General features: G+C 48.4%; 3 protein-coding genes across 10 annotated transcripts; 1 reads left to right on the top strand and 2 right to left on the bottom strand.

Moving 5' to 3' along the window:
- The first annotated feature begins 3,221 nt into the window (after positions 1-3,221).
- LOC133143371 (solute carrier organic anion transporter family member 5A1-like) lies at positions 3,222-11,954 on the top strand. 4 transcript variants are annotated; one of them, XM_061265170.1, is made up of 10 exons: positions 3,222-3,346; positions 4,797-5,887; positions 7,681-7,813; positions 7,883-8,082; positions 8,192-8,356; positions 8,688-8,886; positions 8,986-9,145; positions 10,540-10,784; positions 10,858-10,922; positions 11,087-11,954. In XM_061265170.1, the coding sequence occupies exons 2-10, from the start codon at positions 4,975-4,977 to the stop codon at positions 11,533-11,535; spliced, it is 2,529 nt and encodes an 842-aa protein (XP_061121154.1). In that variant the 5' UTR covers positions 3,222-3,346; positions 4,797-4,974; the 3' UTR covers positions 11,536-11,954. The 4 variants fall into 4 exon arrangements, with proteins under 4 accessions (XP_061121154.1, XP_061121151.1, XP_061121150.1 ...); XM_061265167.1 differs by lacking the exon at positions 3,222-3,346 and adding an exon at positions 3,488-3,913 and having other exon boundaries at positions 4,800-5,887; XM_061265166.1 differs by lacking the exon at positions 3,222-3,346 and adding an exon at positions 3,488-3,913.
- Positions 11,955-11,959: 5 nt separating this feature from the next.
- Positions 11,960-17,877, bottom strand: LOC133143370 (suppressor of tumorigenicity 14 protein homolog). 3 transcript variants are annotated; one of them, XM_061265165.1, is made up of 19 exons: positions 17,277-17,877; positions 17,044-17,212; positions 16,728-16,855; positions 16,307-16,374; positions 16,041-16,234; positions 15,833-15,922; positions 15,545-15,767; positions 15,342-15,487; positions 15,104-15,201; positions 14,923-15,026; positions 14,714-14,847; positions 14,529-14,636; positions 14,344-14,445; positions 14,171-14,251; positions 13,978-14,097; positions 13,652-13,835; positions 13,131-13,408; positions 12,854-12,990; positions 11,960-12,582 (listed from the first exon to the last, which is right to left on the bottom strand). In XM_061265165.1, the coding sequence occupies exons 1-19, from the start codon at positions 17,343-17,345 to the stop codon at positions 12,415-12,417; spliced, it is 2,601 nt and encodes an 866-aa protein (XP_061121149.1). In that variant the 5' UTR covers positions 17,346-17,877; the 3' UTR covers positions 11,960-12,414. The 3 variants fall into 3 exon arrangements, with proteins under 3 accessions (XP_061121149.1, XP_061121148.1, XP_061121147.1); XM_061265164.1 differs by having other exon boundaries at positions 14,171-14,284; positions 16,728-16,852; XM_061265163.1 differs by having other exon boundaries at positions 11,961-12,582; positions 14,171-14,284; positions 17,277-17,876.
- tmprss7 (transmembrane serine protease 7) lies at positions 17,652-22,654 on the bottom strand. 3 transcript variants are annotated; one of them, XM_061265171.1, is made up of 18 exons: positions 22,548-22,654; positions 21,875-22,079; positions 21,659-21,789; positions 21,515-21,582; positions 21,097-21,290; positions 20,993-21,028; positions 20,641-20,869; positions 20,365-20,489; positions 20,114-20,220; positions 19,939-20,045; positions 19,713-19,849; positions 19,532-19,639; positions 19,202-19,315; positions 19,014-19,130; positions 18,662-18,836; positions 18,325-18,593; positions 18,124-18,260; positions 17,652-18,051 (listed from the first exon to the last, which is right to left on the bottom strand). In XM_061265171.1, the coding sequence occupies exons 1-18, from the start codon at positions 22,605-22,607 to the stop codon at positions 17,890-17,892; spliced, it is 2,481 nt and encodes an 826-aa protein (XP_061121155.1). In that variant the 5' UTR covers positions 22,608-22,654; the 3' UTR covers positions 17,652-17,889. The 3 variants fall into 3 exon arrangements, with proteins under 3 accessions (XP_061121155.1, XP_061121156.1, XP_061121157.1); XM_061265172.1 differs by having other exon boundaries at positions 19,014-19,127; XM_061265173.1 differs by lacking the exon at positions 22,548-22,654 and having other exon boundaries at positions 21,697-21,789; positions 21,875-22,018.
- Between the last annotated feature and the right edge of the window lie 134 nt (positions 22,655-22,788).

Below are 22,788 nucleotides of genomic sequence, written 5' to 3'. Positions count from 1 at the left end.
TTCGATCCCTTAGCGTCCCCCCCCCCACCCACACACACACGCCGCAATCAAACATTAAAATCCCCAAAGTATCTTTGTCTACAAAGTTAGTGACTTCTATGCATTCTAATAGTATTTCTCTATCAAAGCATCTTTGGTAGTGTATGTACCGTAATTTTCCATGTTTCATACGCCCCCATGTATAATACGCACCCTAAAAAGCCTGTACCCATGTATAATACGCACCCAAATTTTGACTCTTACTTAAGTCCGTAAACGTAAAATTACTTCAGAAAAAAGTTCATCTTTGGGAACAACCGGATGTTATTCTGCCGGTCATATAAATATGTTCTTAGTCTTTTTTTTCTTTTCTTTTTAGTTTACAGAAAACTTTAACTGCGGGGAATGACTTTTAGTACGAGGATATTTCTGTAATTATGTTTGTATCGTGCTCATTGATTAATTTCCTCGTTTTCAGTAAGCCTATGTGATCATTTTTTTTCAATTACATCTGACATGGAAAAGGTTCACCGCAACCTAAATACCTGATGAGTCTATGTCTGCTCCTAAACATTAATTAATGCAACAATTAATACATGTATGTGAAGTTGATGACAGCCAGAAAAAGAAACTTGAAAACGTGAAGAAATAACTTTCTTTGTCAAAGGGAACATTATCAACATTTTTTTCAAACAATTCAAATAATGCATCACTGCACTGTGTAGAACACAGCATGTGGGAAGATCTTAGTATTTACTGATGCTGCTTTCACTCCACTTCCCAGGTCATTATAGATCTCCCAAGCATATGCAGTCCTCCTGCAGTATGCCACATAATGCTCAAGAGAATCCTGGGTCAGTCGTGGTTCAAAGCCAATGACTGCTCTCAAAGTAAAGGTCTTCTCTTTTAGCTCCAGACTGGAGGGAAATTCAAGCAAGGCAACTTCCTTGCAACTGGTACCAAGGTCAGTGTCAATCCACACAAACTCTCCCAGATTGTAGCTGTGAGTAACATTACCTGAACACAGAGCCTTGCCTGTATTGTTGTCCTGTGTTTTGAATGAAGATGGACACTGGGAAGGATTTTCAATTGACCTGAGGCAGAGAGAGTCAGGAAGGCTGAGTCCCTCTTCAGCAGCAGTCTGAAGAGAAACCATGCCACAGGTCTGCAGGACAGCAACGTTTGGACAAACAAGTGAAACTTGCCTTGTTACTTGTTGGCTTAAACTGCAGTACTGTGAGGAGCATTGTTTTATCAAATAAACACTTGGGATATTTGTCAGGTTTTATTCGCTGACTGAATAACTGTTAAGAGAAAAGCATCAGCAGACAGACCACAAGTGAGGCAGAATATTGAGTCTTAGCTTGCGCAAGGAGGGCAGTACAGACAGCTTACAATGACCGAACTACACTAATGTCTGTCTGCATCCTTGCTCTTTTTATTTGGACTTGCCCTACCCACAAAATGAAACAGAAGCCACTAAGGGAAAAAAGGGGAAGCGCGAAGGCTCTGCTTCGTAAACGTAAAAAATGGCAGGTGATATACTTATATGGCGATATAGGAAGAAGCATTAAGAGTTTAGCAAGTTCAGCAACCACTTGGGCAGGAAACCAGGGGCGCTGTTAGCGCTCAGTCTGTCGAGAGTGTGAGGGGGCGGTGACAGCCACTCGACCAAGAAAGACGATTGATAGACACAATGGCGTTGCAGGGCATTGTTTTCTCTGCAGCTGCATCCCGCCGACCCAGATGTAACCTCGCACCTTTTCTCCGGTAAAACATAAGAACAGCAAAGCAGAGCAGCAAGCACATTTTCGTAGTAATATTGCGGTAAAGCATTCGTCGTAATATTGAAATAAAGAAAGAAAAAGAGAACGCATGATAACATATATATTAGGGGTGTAAATCGCGGGTTTTGTCACGATACGATATCATATTGATACAAAGAACTACGATACGATATTTGCCGATATCTTAAAGCCTGCTGCGATTCATTCACGATATATCACGATATTGTGCTCTACGATCGATTTTTTTTTTTTAAATAAAAAATATAGAACAATATCCTGATTTATAACAATTCATACGCAAAATCAACAAGGTACTGCAAACTATTTATTTAGGAAATTACAAGAGTATTGTAGTATACAAAGTGCTTATTTTAACACTGAACTTTGATGTCGTGTTTTTTCTTTAAATGTGCGGCCAGATTTGTGCTCCCTGAATATTTGATCACCGCATGGCAGGATTTACAAACTGCACGTGTCTTGTCCGTTGAGCCATTTTTTCTTTGGAATCCAAAGTGCTTCCAAACGAATGACTTGAAGCCTAAAGGGGAGCAAATTTCCTCGTCTTTTTGGACACGAGCCATAGCACCAGCCCAGGAGCCGCGTACTAGTTGTCGACTCCCCTTTCACGTGCCTGCTCTGCTCACAACACAACAACGCCGGGCGCACTGCTCCCGGAAAGAGGAAGCAAGCAACAATGAACTGGATTTTAAAATTAAAATAAAGTCGCGTCTTATGTCCGAGGTCAAACACGGCGATATAAATCGATGTTTACGTTTAGCATTGATGCCAATAAATCGTAGAGCATTATATCGATTAATCGATGTGTATCGATGAATCGTTACACCCCTAGAAGTTATCTTTCTTTTTTTCAGTGGGACCGGTAAACCTCTCCAGTTTTCAACTGCACTCTCAGCAGATGCATCTGGCTCTGCTCCAGGATGAGAATTTTTTTCCCTTTTGTTTTCTACTTCAGTTTGAGAAGTACTGCAGACATTGTCAGGCTCTTTGACAGTTGTGGCATCACACACATCCTTTTCACTTTTTTGTTTTGCAGAGCGAATTCGCATGTTTCCCTCAATGAAGGAAAGATGACGAGCCACAAACCGGTCCACACAAATGGGTAGGCTGTGTATGGGAGAGAAGGTGAAGAGGAATAAAAACACCCTTGGAAACCAAAACTTGCCCCTCGTCGTGACTCGGAGCCGCAATAAATGTTTCGGATTTGTGTAGGGTACATTGTGACAGCAAACGAGCAGGTGATCGAGCAAGCGATACGAGAGCATTGTGTTCGTATGGAGCGTGTTTGAAGTGAACAGCAGAGAAGAAAGGAACAAGGCAAAGTGTAAGGGCTTTTGTGGGTTTACATCGGAACAGCTTTATGGCAATTAGAATCGCAAATAGTGTGTTTTATCAATATTGTTTTATCAGGCGTGCCTATGGGCATTTTGTGCGTGACCCTGCCATCGCACATGGGTCAGCACTCCTGCCAGCTGTCGAGACAACGTCATATACTGGGCCGAAATGCATGCCGGTGTGCTCCATTTGGTTCCCCCTGCCGCGGGAAACTGACTGACGCAAACGTGAGTTCTTCATGTTTTTATTGAAAACAACATAGTGCTGACGCCATACGACGCCGTACGGCATCGGTTTTTCGCTTTCCAAACAAGTCGTGCGCGCTCCCGCGGCAGGGGGAACAAAATCTCACGGGGGAACCAAATCGAGCACAACACCGGTTGCTCGGTGCGTTCAAAGTTACCTATTCTTTTCGGCTATAAGCGTCTTCGCCCGCCTATAAACTATTATAACTATTCGCCAATATCCTACAACGCTACATCAAAACAACTTGAAAATAGATCCGCGTATGGATATTTTCTCTCGCGGCGCTTTTTGTGGCAAGACTGTTGAAGTTGACTAATTTCCCACGGTCCCTGGAGGCAGCAGCAACTGTGGCTGCAGCAGCAGCAGCCCAGCGCATCGTTTCATTCAGCGAGCGACTGCTCCGAAGACGGAAACAGGCGACGTTCTTTCTGTCCCATGCGAGTACAACGGCTCTTTTGAATTTCTGTAACTTATTGAAAGCCACTTTTTGACAAATTTGTACAATAATATCAATGTTGTACCGTTGTCGCAGCGTGTTTGTCGTTAGGGTGAGACATTTAGTGACCCAGCCTGTTCTTTTGTTCTCCCACTGTGTTTGTGCCTTGACAAAAGAAGAGATGCTGCTGTTTATTTGTCGAGTTTGATCCTCTTGGGGTTTAGACTACATCGTCACTCGCTCGTACGCTTTGTTGGTGTTGTTTACGGTCGGCTTTTGCTTTAAAATGTAGCAGTTAACCGATTCAAAAATGGACATCCGAGAGCCCGTTGGCGAATACGGACAATCCGCACACTGAAACCGTGCGTTAGTAAACAAAGTCATATTTTTATTTCCACGGGGGCTTGTGTTTATTTAAAGCCCCAGATTCATAGCATTACTCAAAATAAGAAAACAAAACCAAAATCTAATTACATAAAGCGCAATACCTCTTGAAAAACGCTATTTTAGGAATACAATGCAAAACAGTACTACGTGAAAACCTAATTCACCAGATTATGCCAAGAAAATTTCTAAAAGGCGAATTTCACCAAGGGATAAAGTACAGTACAAACTTGGCAAGTGTTGTACATAAGCGTAATTTTCTTATGTAGCGTTTTAAAATCACAACTCTTGTTGAGAATACTATTGTGTGTTTAAAAAAAAACAAGTAAGTGAACTTTAACAGATTCGGAGCAGCATCTGAATTGCCTGGCCCAAAAATTTCCTGGGGCGCAAAGTGCACATGCCTTTATTCTGGACACCAGCCATACTTGTTTGTTCTGTCTCTAGGCTGCTTGCTCTGCTGTGAAACAAAGGAAACTAGCATCTAACAAAAAGCCATAACAAGCATCGCCACAATGGAGTCTAAACCAGACACAGTTCAAATATGTGTTGTTTTTGTTTTGTTTATTGCCTTGTGAGGATAATTTGTTTCTCTGTGTGCTGTTTGACAGCAGATGGAAAAATGCCTGGATCCAGAGGCATCCAGTCCACCGCGGTAATCCGGGCAGGGCGGTCTTTAGTTTCGGCCTTCCCGCCCCCCAACTGAGTGCTCATTAGAAGCCTTCCCAGCTCAGCCCAAGTCTTCTCAGAGCTGCACCTGCCCTCCTCCTCGTCCTACTTGGCTGCGCCATGACGTCTTCGGACAGCGACGAGACCAGTAGCGATTTCTCAGAATCTCTGGCAATCCTTCAGCTCCGGGACCAGTACGTGGACTCGATAAGCGGCATCGAGGCCAAGAACCTGAACGGACACTGCCGATATGGCTGCAAGGAGTCTGGCTCGCTTGACGTCGCCGCCCTTCACGTGGAAGAGAAGTGCGAACTGCCGCCGAAAAGCCCAGAGTCGCCTTCCTGCAGGACAGACCTCCGGTCCTCTGGCGTGGTAGGCCACAGCAGCTCCCTTCCCCTGGACCCCCATCGGGCGGCCAGGGGTAAGAAAGTCGGTTTTTCCCTTTCCCGGCTTCTTCGCATCCCGGCCAGAAAGTACATGCCCGTTAGCCTCAGAGACTCGCGCTGCTTCCTGTTGTGCATTTGCTACCTGACCTTCATCCAGTCCCTGATGGTTTCGGGCTACCTGAGCAGCGTCATCACCACCATCGAGAAGCGCTATAGCCTACGCAGCTCCGAGTCGGGCCTGCTGGTCAGCTGCTTTGACATCGGCAGCTTGCTGGTGGTGGTCTTCATCTCGTACTTGGGCGGCCGGGGCCAGAGGCCGCGCTGGCTGGCGGCGGGTGGCGTGGTCATTGCCGTCGGGGCCGCGCTCTTCTCCCTGCCCCACTTCATCTCGTCGCCCTACCAGATCCAGGAGATGAACGCATCGGGGGGCCAAGAGGGACTCTGCCTCGGCGCCAACGACAGCGGACGGGCGGCGGCTGATGCGCCGTCGTGCCATCGCCAACACAAAGGCGACGAACACAACCTCTACGTGGCGCTGTTTATCTGCGCCCAGATACTGGTGGGCATGGGCTCCACGCCCATCTACACCCTCGGGCCCACCTACCTGGATGACAATGTCAAGAAGGAGAACGCGTCTCTCTACCTGGGTGAGGGCATCTGCAGCATGCACAATGCGCCATTGTGTGAAGGCAAAACACGCTCCACGTCCACCCGGGGTTCGATGCCTTCATTGTGTGGCCTCCCCGCCGTGACTTGCGCGCATGGCTCGCTCAGTAATCCTCCCTTGTGACCGCGTCGGTGCGGCGCCCCTCAATCTGCTCAAGGATTGTGCGTAGATGCCCACTGGCCCACTGACCTCTCATTATCAAAAGGCAGTCATGTGCTTAAACCGGCTAAACATTGCGATGGATTGCTTTCGCACCGACGCCCTGCGCCCCCCCCCCCCATTTGTTTTTTTCAATTGCAGTTTGTGTGATTTCAACACGGAACAGGACGGCTTAACTCTATACACTGAGTTGCGTCGGCCACAAATTGCTCCAGTTGTCGCTCTGTGTCGAGTGTGCTCCCTGCCCATTCACACAAAACTTTGTCACGTGGTCGATAGATTTGCTCGCTCGCTCTGTTTCGTAATAATCGGCCGCACTCACCTCCGTGACCCCCAGTGGGCTGTCTCTGTCTTGCCCCCTCCGGGCCGGACAGATCACGCACGGTTTCATCATGTTGGATTTTTCACACGAAGGTTAAATATTACACCAACCCAGATACCTTTCCTCTGTCTCGGCAATTCCAAGCAGGTCATCATTTGCCACTGGCCATTACCAGCTCATGAGTCGCATTGTTTTGAGCGTGTGGGAAGGTTCCTGGGGAAATGCCGCAAGCGAGGTTGTGATTCTCAGCCGTGGGTTCTCGCCCGCTGTGAGGCACTGCTGTTAGACACAAACGCCCCGCTGGAGAAAAAGCAAATGAGCATCGGGATCCCGCCGCCACAATCATGTGGGAGGCCCCGATTCCGAGGCTTGGGTGTCGGTGTGAAATGGGTCGTGAAAGCAAATAATTTTGACCCTTCGAATGTCGAGGGCAGGCGGCAGGGAGGATTTGGCACCTTGGAAGACCAGCAAATGTGTTCAGAGCTTCCGCCGTCGTTGGCAGACGAGGACCTCAGAAACTTGATTCCAGTCAGGTGGTTTCCGTGCACCCCGCCATGTCTTGGCTGACTGAGCGCGCGGTACCGCAAAGTGCCTGGGTGGCCTCCGCCTTGACGCCACTAGTCAGAAGGATAGATTTTCATCTTCAAGTTGAAGCTCTCCGTCTGTACCGGTCATTGCGGTTGCGACGTCCGAATCAAACATCTCGGCTGCGATTTCGTTCCGTGAAAACCAAGCACGCTTAGTAGAGCAACCAGCTCCCGGATCTTTAAGTTTGCCTGTTTTTTGCACCCGTCACCCCTAAAAGGCAACCAAACCCTAGAAAGAAACTACGTTCGAAATGCATTTATTTTCATGTCATTCATTATTACTATTATTATAATTAGCCCAAAGTAATGGCTTTGGCCACCGGAGGCAACGTCACTCACTGCTGTGCTTTCTCATTAAGTTTCTGGCTTTGTTGTCAAGGGTACCAAGGGGGAGTGGGTGGAGCTAAGGTCAGTTAGGGGAGCTCTGAAGAGATACGGAGAAATACCACCACCTTGGAAGTCAGACCTCAGCGGCCACAAGCCTGCTGACTCGATACAAACACAAGCGGGGAAAGCTGATAGCACCCAACGGGATCAAGTCATGCCAAGCCCGGAAGGTTACGCCCTTCACGTGGCGTCGCTGAAGGTCTCTTGCGTAATTGAGTCGAGCAAGTTAGGCGGCTCTCCTTCACACGCAGACTCTTAGCGGTGTTTGTCTCCACAACAAATGGGCGGCAGAAAAACAAACATTTGTTTTCCCCTCAGCCATCATGTACGTGATGGGAGCCCTGGGCCCAGCCGCCGGTTACCTGCTTGGAGGCGTCCTCATCGGCTTCTACGTGGACCCCAAAAGCGCCGTCTCCATCGACCAAAGCGACCCTCGCTTTGTAGGCAACTGGTAACCATGGTGACTGCAGTTCTTTTAACAGTTTGCAAAATCAAATCTCATAGAGTGTGTGTCGCTCAGGTGGAGCGGCTTCTTGCTGTGTGCCTTTGCGACGCTCCTGGTCATCATCCCCATGTTCGCCTTCCCCAAAAAGTTGCCGCCGCGCCACAAGAAGAGGAGGACAAAGACAGACAAAGACGACGACGACGTGATGAAGGACAAGTCCGGCGGCAAAGGCCACGACGTGTCGTCCTCCATGGCCTTCGGGAAGAATATCAGAGGTGAGCAACCACTCGAGTGCAGACTTTGGATGACATTCCCTCACACGTGATTGGATGAGAATGTCGCCTTGGAAGCATTTGCGGTAATGAGTCGTCTTTAATCTCGCAGACATCCCCAAGGCGGCGCTGAGGATCCTCAGCAACGTCACCTTCCTGTTCGTCAGCCTCTCCTACACGGCCGAGTGCGCCATCGTCACCGCCTTCATCACCTTTATCCCCAAGTTCATCGAGTCCCAGTTTGGAATCCCCGCCTCCAACGCCAGCATTTACACAGGTGAGAATTTGTGTCATTTGATTTGAGGTCAGTAGTCGGATGATGTCGCTTGAAAGTTCATGTTAGCTTGTGTGCCGTCACATCACCAACATGGCCGCCCAACAGCAGGAAGCCGCGTTGTTGCCGGCCAACATATGCTTCTTTCTAGACATGTGCAATACTATTACCTCCTCGCCAAGTGCCCGTTGCGAGGATACACAGGGGCGGTCCTGTTGCCATGGACACGCAAACCATGTCAAAATGGCACCTAACCCAATGAAGAAGAAGAAGAAGATAGCAAGAACATTAGAAGTTTTCCCACTGGCAAATGCTGGCTTTTTGTGTCTTGCAGGCGTGATCATCGTGCCCAGCGCGGGTGTGGGTATCGTGCTGGGCGGCTATATCATTAAGAAGCTGAAGCTGGGCGCCCGCGAGTCAGCCAAGCTGGCCATGATCTGCAGCGGCATCTCGCTGCTCTGCTTCTCCACGCTCTTCATCGTGGGCTGCGAGAGCATCAACCTGGGAGGAATCAACATACCCTACACCACCGGGTGAGCCACCAGACAGAAGCAATCGAAGATAATCCATAAATACAATACCATGTAGTTAATCAGAACAAAAACCTCCCGACTGTGTCATTTGCGACAAAGTCCGATGCTGACGTTGGCGCACAGGAATCTGACGGGAAGTTGCAACGTCAACTGCGGCTGCCGCATCGATGAGTACGCGCCCGTGTGCGGCTCGGACGGCATCACTTACTTCAACCCCTGCCTGGCCGGATGCAGCACCATTGGCAACGACAGCGGCGGGGTGAGTGCAGATATAAAGAAATTGCGAGGACCAAGGACAGAGCCTTGCGGGACTCACTACTTTGAGCCATATTCCAAATGTACAAACCGGATTCGGTTGAAGTTGGGAAATTGTGTAAAATGTAAATAAAAACAAAATACAATGGTTTGAAAATCCTTTTCAAAATATATTCAATTGAATACACTATAAAGACAACATATTTAATGCTCAAACTCATAAACTTTATTTTATTTTTCAAATAATTAACTTAGAATTACATGGCTGCAACACGTGCAGTAAAAGTTGGGAAAGGGTATGTTTACCACTTCGTTACATCACCTTTCCTTTTAATAACACTCAATAAACGTTTTGGAAGAGAGGAGACTAATTCTCTTAGCTTCTCATGTGGAATTCTTTCCCATTCTTGCTTGATGAACCGCTTCAGTTGTTCAACAGTCCGGGGTCTTCCCTGTCGTATTTTACGCTTCATAATGCGCCACACGTTTTCAATGGGAGACAAGTCTGGACTGCAAGCGGGTCAGGGAAGGACCTGGACTCTTTTACTTTGAAGCCACGCTGTTGTAACATGTGCAGAATGTGGCTTGGCATTATCTTGCTGAAATAGGCAGTTGCGTCCATGCAAAATACGTCGCTTGGATGGCAGCATATGTTGCTCCAAAATCTGTATGTACTTTTCAGCATTTATGTTGCCTTCACAGAAATGTAAGTCACCCATGCCATGGGAACTAATGCCCCCCCCCATACCATCACAGATGCTGGCTTTTGAAATTTGCGTTGATAACAGTCCGGATGGTCCGCTTCCGCTTTGGTCCAGAGGACACAACGTCCAGTGTTTCCAAAAACAATTTGAAAAGTGGACTCATCAGACCACAAAACACTTTTCCGTTTTACATGAGCTCGGGCCCAGAGAACCCGGCGGCGCTTCTGGATGTTGTTCATAAACGGCTTTTGCTTTGCATGGTAGTTTTAACCCGCACTTACTGATGTAGTGACGAACTGTATTTACTGACAGTGGTTTTCTGAAGTTTTCCTGAGCCCGTTTCGGGATATCCTTTACACACTCATGTCGGTTTTTAAGACAGTGAGGGATCGAAGGTCACGGTCATTCAGTCTTGGCTTTGGGCCGTGGCGCTTGCATGCAGTGATTTCACCAGATTCTCTGAACCTTTTGATGATATTATGGACCGTAGATGTTGAAACCCCTAAATACCTTGCAATTTTGAACAGTTTGAACATTAAATATGTTGTCTTTGTAGTGTATTCAATTGAATATGGGTTGAGAAGGGTTTTCGAATAGTTTTATTTTGTTTTTTATTTACATTTTACACAATTTCCCAACTTCAACCAAATCCGGTTTGTATATGTTTGACGTGTGAACCATTCTTCTTGGTCAGATGAGGAACTACACAGAGTGCGGCTGCGTGCAGAGCCGTCAGGTGATTACGCCGCAGTCGGGCGGCGGCCCCGTCAACCAGATGCAACTGGTCATCGTCAAGACCTATCTGAACGAGAACGGCTTCGCCACGTCAGGGAAGTGCAAGCGCACCTGCAACACGCTCATCCCCTTTCTTGTCTTCCTCTTCATCGTCACCCTCATTACCGCCTGTGCGCAGCCCTCCGCCATCATTGTCACGCTCAGGTGGGTTAGGGTTAGAGGATTTAGAGTTAGGGTTAGCTCACATAAATTGAAAGTGAAAAGTGTTGATGTTCAGGTCGGTGGATGAAGAAGAGAGGCCTTTTGCTCTGGGCATGCAGTTCGTCCTTCTCAGAACTCTTGGTGAGTTAGTTCAAGTTTCTGCAGTCAAGTCTTAAATAGTCCAGTGCTGCCACCCAGTGGTGGGAAACATCTAGCAGCACCTTCTTTGACACTTGCATTCTTTCTTCGTTTTCATGCAGTCAGTGTTTGGACCAAGCAGACCTAATGTTTTGATTTTTCGCCAGCTTACATCCCGACGCCAATCTACTTCGGCGCCGTGATCGACACCACATGCATGCTATGGCAGCAAGACTGCGGCGTGCATGGCTCGTGCTGGGAATATGACGTCACCGCCTTCCGCTTCGTCTACTTCGGCCTGGCCGCCAGCCTCAAGTTCGTGGGCTTTGTCTTCATCTTTCTTACGTGGTACTCCATCAAGCACAAGGAGGAGCGCGTGGAACGCTGGCGCCCCAGCTTGCCGCCATCATTGCCATCACCACCCCTGCCCTTGCTCTCGGGCACCGTCAGCAGTCTGGTCAGCCACCCCAGGGAGGGTCGCAAGTGCCACACGCGCACGCACTCCTGCCCCGTCTTCATCCCCTCTGCGCGGCCCGAGGCCCCCGCTGCTGCCGCGTTTCTGCTCTGCCACGGCAGCCTCAAAACAATCACGCCCAGAGGCGCTGGGCTCATCTGACCCTTCTACAAACAAGTACCTACCACTCACCCTCTTCTTCAAGGGCTGACCAATACACTGCCATTATGGTGCTGACTCATGTCTCACCTACTCAAAGTACAAACTGTTCTATGCAAGATGCCTACTGTCTTCACCTCCAGGAACGCTACTGTCCCAAAGATGTGATCTGGAATTTATCCACCATGTGTTGTAATTACAATAGGTGATGATTGTATTATAATAATAATAATGATTATATTATGTACATAATGCAGTGGAAGGCTTGAACTCTCATTGAGCCAAGACCAACTAAACACTGACTTAAATCAAGTTGGGATATTTTCAACATATCGCAGTATCTACAGTGGCACCCAGTGGTACACGTGACTTTTTCTTTTGGCAAAACCTCAATAAAGAGTCTTCAAGCTGTTTGATGCCAATCCCACAGTACCATTTACTGTCAAACTAAAAGAGATTTAATACGTACGCATTTAAAACACAAATGAGCCACAGGCATATTTCCTTCAAATATATTTGAGCATCTTACCTCTGACTTTATGCTACACATTGCCCATTGACACATTGACATTGCAGAAGCAACATGTTCATGTGCAAGTACTTCATACGTTTTCACCAGCACGAGTAAGGGTTGAACCCTACAACCACATTACCACAAAACGTTAACACCTTACTAAATCAAACTGTAAGAAGCAGCAACACAAGAATATCAAGACAAATTTCAATTAGGGTTTACTTTTTATACATTTAGAAGGATCACCATTCTATTTAATATTACTGAGAAAAGAATAAATATACTTTAGTAACTTGTTTTTTTTTAGTAATTTTAATCTGACACTCCAAACATGTCTTGTTGTGTTCCCTGTCCTTGTTGGCATTAAGTCAGACCTCACCACGGGTCTGCTGATTAATCCAGTTGGCAAACTTGACCACCTGCGTGTAGACGCCGGGACGATTTTGCCTGGCGCAGCCCTCGCCCCAACTCACAATGCCCGCCAGGAACCAGCGCCGTCCGAGCTCCTGACACACCAGCGGACCTCCAGAGTCACCCTACAAATACAAGTATTCGTACATTAGTGAATTGTGGGAAAACAGTAAAAAAATTATGAAGTCGTCATTAAACATATAAAAATATGCATTTATCATCTTATCTAAATAAAATGCTATGAAAAAGTAAAAAAACAAAATATAAATTTCATAAATACATACCAAATAACTCATCTTGATTGGAATAGGGTGTCTAACTAAGAAAAGTATTTGCACATTAAAAAAGAAATAAAATAAATGGTTGCTATTTGCATTAGTCACAAATAAAACTTACCTGGCAGGCGTCAACCCCGCCCTGCAGATTCCCTGCGCAAAGCATCCTGGGTGTGACGGCATCGTCGTAGAGCTTGTTGCAGGTGTTCCTGTTGATGATGCGCACCGGTGCCTCCTGCAAGCGAGACGCCAACTCCCCTGGCATCAAAACACACACAAATCAATTGTCATTGGGTTTCCTTGCAGGGTTAGGGCTAGGAATTGATGATGGACTTTTTCATTCATTTTAATAGGGAAGGCTATGGGTTAGGGTTAGTTCACAGTCAGAGAAATCCTACCATCCTCTGTGAGGACGCCCCAGCCGGTGACGAAGCAGCTGGTTCCGATGGCGAAGGCGTGTGACGGTGCGGGCACACACACGGGCTGCACGAGCTTGTTGAAGAATACGGGAGCGCCGAGCTCCACCAGCGCAATGTCGTAATCGGACGTGAGCTGCTCGTAGTTGGGGTGCGGCACAATCCGGCGTACCGGCCTGCTGGCGGCGGCAATGGCACTTTTTCCTGCCGCCATCAAGCGCATGCCCATGTAGGCTCGCCATGAGCGTGGATCTGAATACCTGCGTACAAAGAAATATAGGTATGAACTAGGGGTGTAACGATTCATCGATACACATCGATTAATCGATATAATGCTCTCCGATTTATTGGCATCGATGCTAAACGTAAACATCGATTTATATCTCCGTGTTTTTTTTTGTATCCATGTATAATGCGCACCCCAGATTTTAGGACAATAAATTAGCTAAATTTTGCGCATTATACATGGAAAAAAACGGTAACTCCTAAGTATGAACACTCACTTGATGGTGTCCGAATCCTGGAAACAGTGCGCCGCCGAGACGAGCCAACGTGTGGCCAGTAAGGTGGCGCCGCAGACGTGGCCGTAACGTTCCATCTGGAGGCTCACCTGCCACGGCCACGAGCCCGGAGACGCGTCGATGCCTCCTACGATCTTGGGCCTCTTTCGGGGGCGGACGCCGCAACCTTATACGCATGTGTTCATTTCTCAAAACCAATCGCTGCTTTTGTATTTGATATCAAAAAATATTTCCACATTTCATTGTACAGTGCAGTGGCCCCAAATGGGCATTTTAAAAATACTTATTACTAAAATAATTATTCTTACCACAACGCAGCTCATCAGACCCGTCTTGGCAGTCTTTGAGTCCGTCACACTCGGGGTTGAGCGTTGTCACGCACTTTCCGTTGGCGCATTTGTACGAGGATGACGAGCAACCTTTGGCGTCTGGGGGAACAACAACAACACCCTGAATTACATGTAAGAGTATTAATAAATACCTATGAATATGAATGCTTACACGCTCTTGTGCAGTTCATTTCATCACTGCGATCTTGACAGTCCACGACGCCGTCGCACACTGAAGACTTGGGCAGGCACACTTTGTTGGCACACGTATTGTGACATTTAGTTCCTGCCAACATAGGAAATGATAGGAAGGTGCACTTTGTCTTTGTGTGTACGTTGACTCACTGCAGCCGCTGTCTTCGCCACTATCTGCGCAGATGCCACACTGGCTGTTTTGAGCTTGACACTGGCCGTAGGCGCACAACACCTCGCCAGGCCTGCACGACGCTAGGCGCAAACAAAAACGCTGAGGCTACAGTGGAAGTTTGATGATCACAGACCCCTAAACCCTAGCCCTAACCCAGACTTACAGCATCTGGCCTCGTCACGTCCGTCCTCGCAGTCCCTCACGCCATCACACACCCGCCTCAAAGGGATGCAGCGGTCGTCGTCGCAGCCGAAATGATGCGGCGGGCAGGCTTAGAGTACAGAAGATATCAATTAAACGCCGGGCCTATAGATGAGTGGGGCAGGGCAGGACGGGGTGGCTACTTACAGCCCTGTGGCGAGAAGGCCCGGTAGTGCAGATGGAAGCCCCGGTGAGTCACGGCTTCGTCCGAGTGGAAGTGGATGGAGAGCGGAGACGAGTAGAGCCGCTTTTTACCGCCATCCGATACCCGGTTGCACAATCTAGACCAAATATGAGACGAGATAGGTGACCACCATGTGACCACCTGAATTGATCACATTGCCCTCATGACTCACTTGACGCCACTGACGTCCAGCCAGTCCTTCTCGCAGCCGTCAGACGACTGCTGGATGTCAAGCATCACCATCGTCACGGAGATCAGGTAGCCGGGCAGCGGTGCCTGAGTGTGAGCCGGTTGATTGATGCGTATGAAAAAAGAAAAGAAAAAAGCCTCGTAAACATGCAGTTAAGACTCACCCGTAGTGTCCACCTGCAGTCTATATTGGGAGGGTAGTGATAGGGATGGTATGGTGAGGAAATAGAGCCATTCCAAGAGGACAGTGACCCCCCGCAACCTAGATAAAACAAAAACAAAGACAATTTCATTCTCAACCAATAACACATGCCAGATTTCCATCATGTGCTCAAAGTGTGAATATTTGCCACAACACAATGAACATGAAGCTCAATGGAAAAAGTTGTGTTCTCTACTAGCCCGGTTTGGGGACAGCCTGGAAGTAGGCTTTGAAGACAGCCCCCTCTCTCTGCCGGCTGAAGGAGAAGGTGAGCAGCATGACGTTCCCCGAGGACGTCAGCCTCATGGCGGGCGAGGAGCCCGACGTCAGGGGGAGCCCGCACCACCTGTGGCCACAAACATTGGTGGTGAGAACGCAAAACCCAACGGGTGAGAGGGCGTACCTGGCGATGATCTTATTCTGCAAAGGAAGCAGGAAGTCGTAGGCAGACATCTTGTGAGCGCCGCAGCTCGGTGCTGTGGCACCGGTGTGGAGCACAAGGACCACCAGGTGGACGGTGTGACCCGAAGGCACGCGAAGGCGCCACTGGTAGTAGAGCTTCTTGGGACTCACCAGAACCAGTGTGCGGTTCACGCCGAGTTTAGCATACAGGTCAAAGGACACCGCTTCAGACGGGAAGCAAAAAACACATTTGAGCTTAGATTTCTTTCCTATTTTTTCCAAGTCTCACCTTGAAAGCCAAACTGCCACTTCCCACTTTGGAGAATGCTTGGATTCTTAAGCTTGTCGGATTTTTCTTCCCACTCATCAGGATCCAAACCTACAAATGGTGATGTCAAAAGTAAATTGAGAGTTTTTGGACATTGTGATGTTCTAATACAAGATATGGTAACGTTTTTTTCATACGATTTGACACGGATGGTGCAAAGGTCCGTTACCGAGCAGGTGTAGTGTGACGTCGTCTTGCTCCAAGTAGTAGCGCTGCTCGCGTCGACCATCCCACACAGCCGTGTTGCCGCCCGGCAGCCTGCGCTGCAGACTCTCCGGGCTGGACCGCCGTATCGCCATGGCGACGTGGTCCGGGGCGGAGAACTGGCTCCAGTAGAACACGTTGAGGCCTTGTGTGCCTTCACTGACACACGCAAGCATGATCTTGAGTCGCATAATGATGCCCGGGTGTCCCAATATTTTTGCGGCAGCGTACCTGAAAGCAGCAATCCCTGAGCGCAGGTAGTAAGAGTTCCACGGGGAGGACTTGTAGAGTTCTGAGAACTGAAAAATATTTTGTGAGGTGCAGGGAGGGAGGGGTTTATTTATTTATACACATTTGCTCTTCCGAATATTAGGCCTTCTCCCAGGACCAGCCCACTGTTGTGTGCATGTGTATCGCGTCACACACAGACAATGTCAGTATTGAAGCCTTTTGCTCGTCCTCTCACTATGGCGGGCTTGTCCTCAACTGAAAGAGCCTGATCCCCGAGGACCCTTCGGACCCCCTTTGGACGCACGCACACACACAGCGTGACGAGCTCCTGTTTCAGCTTTACATTTAACGGCAAGATGCAAAAGACAAAAGACAAGGAGAAGGGAATATGCAAACGACATTGAGAGCAACGTGGACTCACGTAAGGGGTTAAAGAGCGTGCCTGCTGGACGAACTGCGGCGAGGAGCAGTCGGTGAGCTCGGTGGAGAAGCTCAAGTTGGGAAGCTCCACGCTGCATCCTAGGAAGAACACGGAGGAGGTTGGGGCTGCTGAAGAAAAGTGGCAGAAAGAAAAAAAGCTTTTGAGTCATCCCTCGCCACAAATAACCAAATTGTGAGTAAATGATGTCTTCTTGGAAATGGCGAAAATATGTACTTGAAAGAGAACAATAGCAAGACAATCTGTGTTTGTTTTCGTGTCATCAATTTCATGATGAACAGAGGAAAGTGTTACTCACATGTCAAGTAGTAGGCAGCGAAAGCGATGGTGACGACACATAAAACGGACAGCAGTCCCAACGCCCATCTCCTGCGGCAACCGCATTCGGAAGGCGAGACCTGATCCTTTTCGGTCTTTGCCTGGGTGCTCGGAAGCTGAACGGGCTCATTGGAGACACTTTCTTCCTTCTGTGGAACATGCAGCTTAAGGTTGGCTTCGTTGTGACAAGATAGGCGAGGTTGGGATTCTTACCGGCAGCCCGGAGGAGCTGGAGCGCCCATGGCCGAAGATGCAGTACACCTGGCAGCTTTCCCTCCTCATCGCGGAGTCCCGGTTTGTTCCGGTGAGGCGATTGAAGGAGCGAGACCCCTCCCCCACCCCAGGACGAAATCCAAACCCCTTTTTAATTCACCTGCTCCGCTTTTAGGTGTCGGCCCGAGACCCACAATGCATTGCACGGCCGGGGCGGGGGACAATGAGGCCACTATGTGCGAACCTCGTTGACTGATAGTCTGCAAACTTCCCCCTTGTTGTAACTGCGATGGGTTGAACGCTCTGCGGGGGGTGGGGGGTATTTAGCAAGAGCCCTCAATCGCTAATCTGGGATCAAATGACTCGAGACGCTACTGTAAGGTACATTCCATCAACATTTATTGTTCCATCAACAATGACGGCAAACTTTGGATTTTTAAAGCGGGTAGATGGGCCAGATCATTTGTGGATGAAGTAAAAAAAAATTAATTCAATAAAAGATGGTCTAAATGGAAAAAAAAATGACTCATGTTCTGATGATGTAAATGCTTAAGTGTGCAATACTTTACCCAATGTCCACTTTGAATTTGATTATGGGTTTTGAGTAGGGCTGTCAACTGATATGGCCATAGATCCACGAGGTGAACTTGCTGACCCTGGTGTAGACGCCGGGCAGCTCAGGTCGGCCACAGCCCGCACCCCAGCTGACGATGCCAATCAGGAACCAGCGGCCCCCGCTGGGCGCCTGACAGGATAGTGGCCCGCCCGAATCCCCCTGACCAATCAAAGCAGAGTATAGGTTGGTGACGATTAACATTTTGGAGGTTGGCGCAGAGGCGGGAGTCACCCTGCAGGCGTCCCGCTCCCCTGTCGAGACCCCAGCGCACAGCATGCGGGGCGACACCAGGCCGTAAATTGCCTTGCACTCAGTCTGACTCATGACGGACACCTGAGCTTTCTGCAGCACAGACGGCAGCGACTTGTCTGCGGGGAGGAAGTCACATCATGGCATATATTTTGGTGTCATTTCCAACCAGGCGTTCCTCACCGTCTTCAGAGCGATGTCCCCAGCCTGTCACCCAGCAGCGGTGTTGGGCAGTGACGGCTTGCGAGGTGGCGGGCAGGCACACGGGCTGCACCAGCGGGCCCAGCGAAGCCGGCCACGCCCTCTTGAGCTGCAGCAGCGCCATGTCGTAGTCCAACGTACTGGCGTCGTAGTACTCGTGTGGCACAATTCGCTGGATCTCTGCCACATGTTTGGCGGAACCCTGCATTAGCGCGCCCAAGTGGGCCCGCCAGCGTCGTGGATCGGACAGTCTGCGGGGGGTTCGGATGTCGATTTGCGAACCCGCCAAACGAGCGAGAGAAAAAAATGGAGAAGCGACCTGTCTTTGCTGAAACAGTGCGCTGCCGAGATGAGCCAATCGGATGAGAGGACGGAGGCGCCGCAGATCAGGTGACCCGAAAAGTGCAAGCTGACCTGCCAAGGCCACTCGCCCTCGTCTGAGTCGGACCCCCCCACGATGCGATGGGCCACGGGGGGAGTGGGTAGCCCACAAGCTGCACAAGACCTTACACTCTTATTTTTTTTTTAAACTTTCTTAGAAATGCCTTCCACTATGTACATAAGTAATTGACTTAAATAGGACAAAAGCCCATGTTACATAAATGACCATTTGACAAGTAGAAATAAAGCATCATATTTGCATTGAGGATGTTTCAATGACGTTTTCTCACCACAGTCACGTTCGTCGCTGCCGTCCTGACAGTCAGTGACGTCGTCACACCTGGCGTTCTTTTTACGGATGCACGAGTCGCTGTCGCAGCGAAAGCTGACGGCCGAGCAGATTGCTTCTGTCGCACAGCAAAGCGCATCAGAGGCAAAGATGGACAGATACGATGGAAATATTTCACAGATGTCTCACCCTGAGTGCAGTTGGTTTCATCCAAACCGTTGGCGCAGTCCGGCTCACCATTACAGACAAACAAAGGATGCAGAGGGCTGCTGCTGCCGCCGCCACAGTTTTTGGTGGGCATCACTGCAAAGAAAAGACAAGCGGATTTAAAAAACAAACAATTGAGTACCACATTCACAATTTAATTTGTGGAAAACACGTTTCCCTTTGAAAGTACACAATAGCCATTAATTAATTTTAAAAATTGATTCTTCTTAAAGCTATACAACTTTTGTTTCCAACATAATGCGTGTTATTAAGTCATAAAAGTCATCAGCAATTAGGAACAATTTGACTCACAGCAGAAGACCTCGTCGCTCTCGTCCTGGCAGTCGTCCAGCCCGTCGCAGCGCCGACTTTTCTCGACACAGAGTCCGGTGGAGCACAAGAAGTGACTTTCAGGACACGCTGCGGATAAGTCGGGAGTGGCGGCACAAACATGAGGTGGAAATCCTCTTCAGGGATAAAAACAAACTCTTACGCTGGCTGATGTTGTAGCTGCTGTACGACAACTGAAAAGGTTGAGCGGCCCTTCGAGTGGTGGAGCGAAACTCCACCTCGGCCGTGTGTTGCGCAATGCGGAATACGCTCTCGTGTCCCACGTAGCTGCCGCAGAAACTGTTAGCGACAATTTGGCTAACTCAATACGCATTGCCATATTTATTGTAAAAATATACTTGAAAATGTTCTGTTATTATTCCCCATACATTACTTCGTTGACTCTCCACCATCCATGCTCACAGCCCTTCATGTCTTTTGGTCTCAGCACATAATTTTTAAGCTGCAGTGCAACCCCTAAAGCAGCATCAGGGGTCTAGAATAAAGGCACGAAATACAGGTAATGGCAAGTTCAAGTGTAAGATGTATATTCCAGAGCTTTACCTGAAAGATCCAGGTGCAGGAGGAGTGGGGGGGCATGAGGCTGGGGTGGAAGGGGCTGTTGATCGAACCGCTCACGTGCGATTGCGGGATGATGCGAGACAGGCACACTGAGGAGTACAGTGGATATAAAAAGTCTCCACAGGTCTATTCAAAAGCCGTTTTTCGTGATCAAGACCATCGATGGCAACAAAATTGTGAGCCTGAAGACTTTGTTGTTTTGTATCCACAATTCAAAGACAAAGATGACATACACTCTTCTGTGATGGCCTCAAAGTGTCCCCGGAAGCTCTTGGATCCACCGGTCATGGTGAAGGACAGAAGCATGACGTTGGAGGTCGACACAAGGGAGATAGAACTGGAAACCGGGGTGCATAGCCTGGAAACACGCATATAAATTGCTATAGCACTTTTTATTCCCAACATCGTTCTGCTTTTTCTTTTTTATCCCAATTTTCATATGTAATTTTTTTTAAGAAGATGTGAAGCATTGCAAGGGATGCAGAACGGGGGGTTGCAGTAGAATTCACCTGTGCAGAACTCGTCCCCTCATGGGCAGAAGAGCGTCGTATGCAGTCAGGGCATCATGAACGCAGTCACTGGGGTCCATTTGGAAGGAGGCGATGGTCAGCCGGATGAGGAAACCGGGGACGGCGGTCAGCTTTACGTGGCATCGGACATCGCCCCATGACGAAAAGATATTCAAAGGGACGCTGACACCGGGAAGGCTGGCGTAAAGTTTGTCTACACACTGGGATCCTGTAATATTCATATTTCAGGTCTTACTTTTTGGATATGATAGAGAGGTGAAACAATGATATTCGCACCACCAGAATTCCTGATCAAATACACTTCATTTCAGGTGATAAATTATCCACCTACCTGCTGCAGTGGATGTGTAATCTGATCGTTGGACAGCTACAAAAAAAATCAAAATGTCAATTTTTTTCTGAAACAAAAGGAAAGACTCCACACATCAGAGTCACCATTGATGAGAATGGAATCGATGTCTACAGGGAGGTCCAGCAGGTAGCCCACCGATGAGCGGTTCTTCAGGCTGGTGTGGACCGAATCCCTGAGGATGACGCCCACGCACTCCTCGCACACCACCGCGCTTTCCAGCCGAGGGACCTCAAACACCATCCAGAAGTGCACCAGTACGCCTCCCTTACTGTTGGTACTGACCATACCAGCCAATAAAGTCAATGTTACAATGATAGGCTTTGTAAAAGTGTTTGGGGAATGACAGAGGAGCGCTACCAGATTGGGTTGTGTCAAATTAATAGATCTGGGATGAAAGAGGACAGGGTCGAGTATTGACCCCTACGGAGTCCCATGGGTTTGCGTTGGGGCCCTCAAATGACTAGCTAAGCTCGTAGGTGTATTATTTACAAGAAATTGTACCTGAGGTCTGAAATGAAGTTGTGCTTGTACAGACGAGCCACTGAGGACACCTTGTACACACTGCTCACCTGCAGCAACATTTAACACTGCGTAAATGCACAGTGTATGATGACAATATCCCCCCCCCCCTACACATACACATACCACATGCTGTATTTTGGTTGCCATGGAGACAAACTCACGGGATCCGGCCTGGCGGTACTCCGGGATGAACTCCACATTGGCCACACGGAACATCCCGGCAAAGTACACGCCACTGTTGCCCTCGCGTCGGACTGTGATCAATATGAGAAATGTTGGTACATTATGGGGGAAAAACATGTTTTAAAGTGATATTGCACTTGGCCAACACACACTTACATATGAAGACCCAGAGCAGCGACCAGAGGATCACCACCAAAACAAAGACCACGGCTGTGACGATGACCGCCAGGTGCTGAATGCTCAGCAGGTAAGCCCACAGCCTGGAAAGACCTTTAGGCTTCCGCCTCGTCTTCCTGTACATCCTACTTAGCTTCTGCAGCGTGTGGTCCACCGTGGACATCTCCACTGATACATCTGTGACCTATAGAAACCCGCAAAGGGGGGAATTAGTCACCCTTTTAGAGAGCCCACTCTTAACAAGGATGTGATTAATGACGTAGAACAAACAGTGAGGAAATGTCAAGCAGAACATGTTCAGAGAACCGTTAACACTTTGGACCATAATGGAGAACGACAAAAGATGTGAATGTAATACTGTAAGGCTGCTTGATCCTATCTCTGGTGAATTGAATGACACTCCAATGCACGTGTTATTCATTTGGGGTCACCCGATATGCAGTGTTAGGCTCCTCGGAAGTAAAAAAAATAACGGGAAAAATGTCGTTGCACATGTGCGGACACCCTCGTAATGTGACTGTGCTCTGAATTTTCACACACATTCAAACTCATGGTAAATATGGGTTGACATAAATGACACCATTTAAAAGAACAGAATCTAAAAAGTAGTAGCAGACACAGAAGAAAAAAACAGATCAAAATATGCTCTTACGCTGGCGGTATCTATTTGAAATTCGCCGACATCGCCGCTTGCCTTGCACTCGGAACCCATGCCGCAAGCGTCCCCACTTTATTTGCTCATTTCCAGTTCTCTTTTTGAACGACCCATTTTCGGAACAAGACTCAGCACACCGTTCGCCTGGCTTCTATGTGAAACAAGACGCCAGGCATCGGAAAAACGCACGTATCGCATTACCGTCATTACAGACTCTGCCCCACGAGAGAGCCTGGAA

The sequence above is a fragment of the Syngnathus typhle genome, linkage group LG19, assembly GCF_033458585.1.
Source record: "Syngnathus typhle isolate RoL2023-S1 ecotype Sweden linkage group LG19, RoL_Styp_1.0, whole genome shotgun sequence".
NCBI classification, from domain to species: Eukaryota; Metazoa; Chordata; class Actinopteri; order Syngnathiformes; family Syngnathidae; genus Syngnathus; species Syngnathus typhle.
This window is presented reverse-complemented; position numbering and strand designations above follow the sequence as displayed.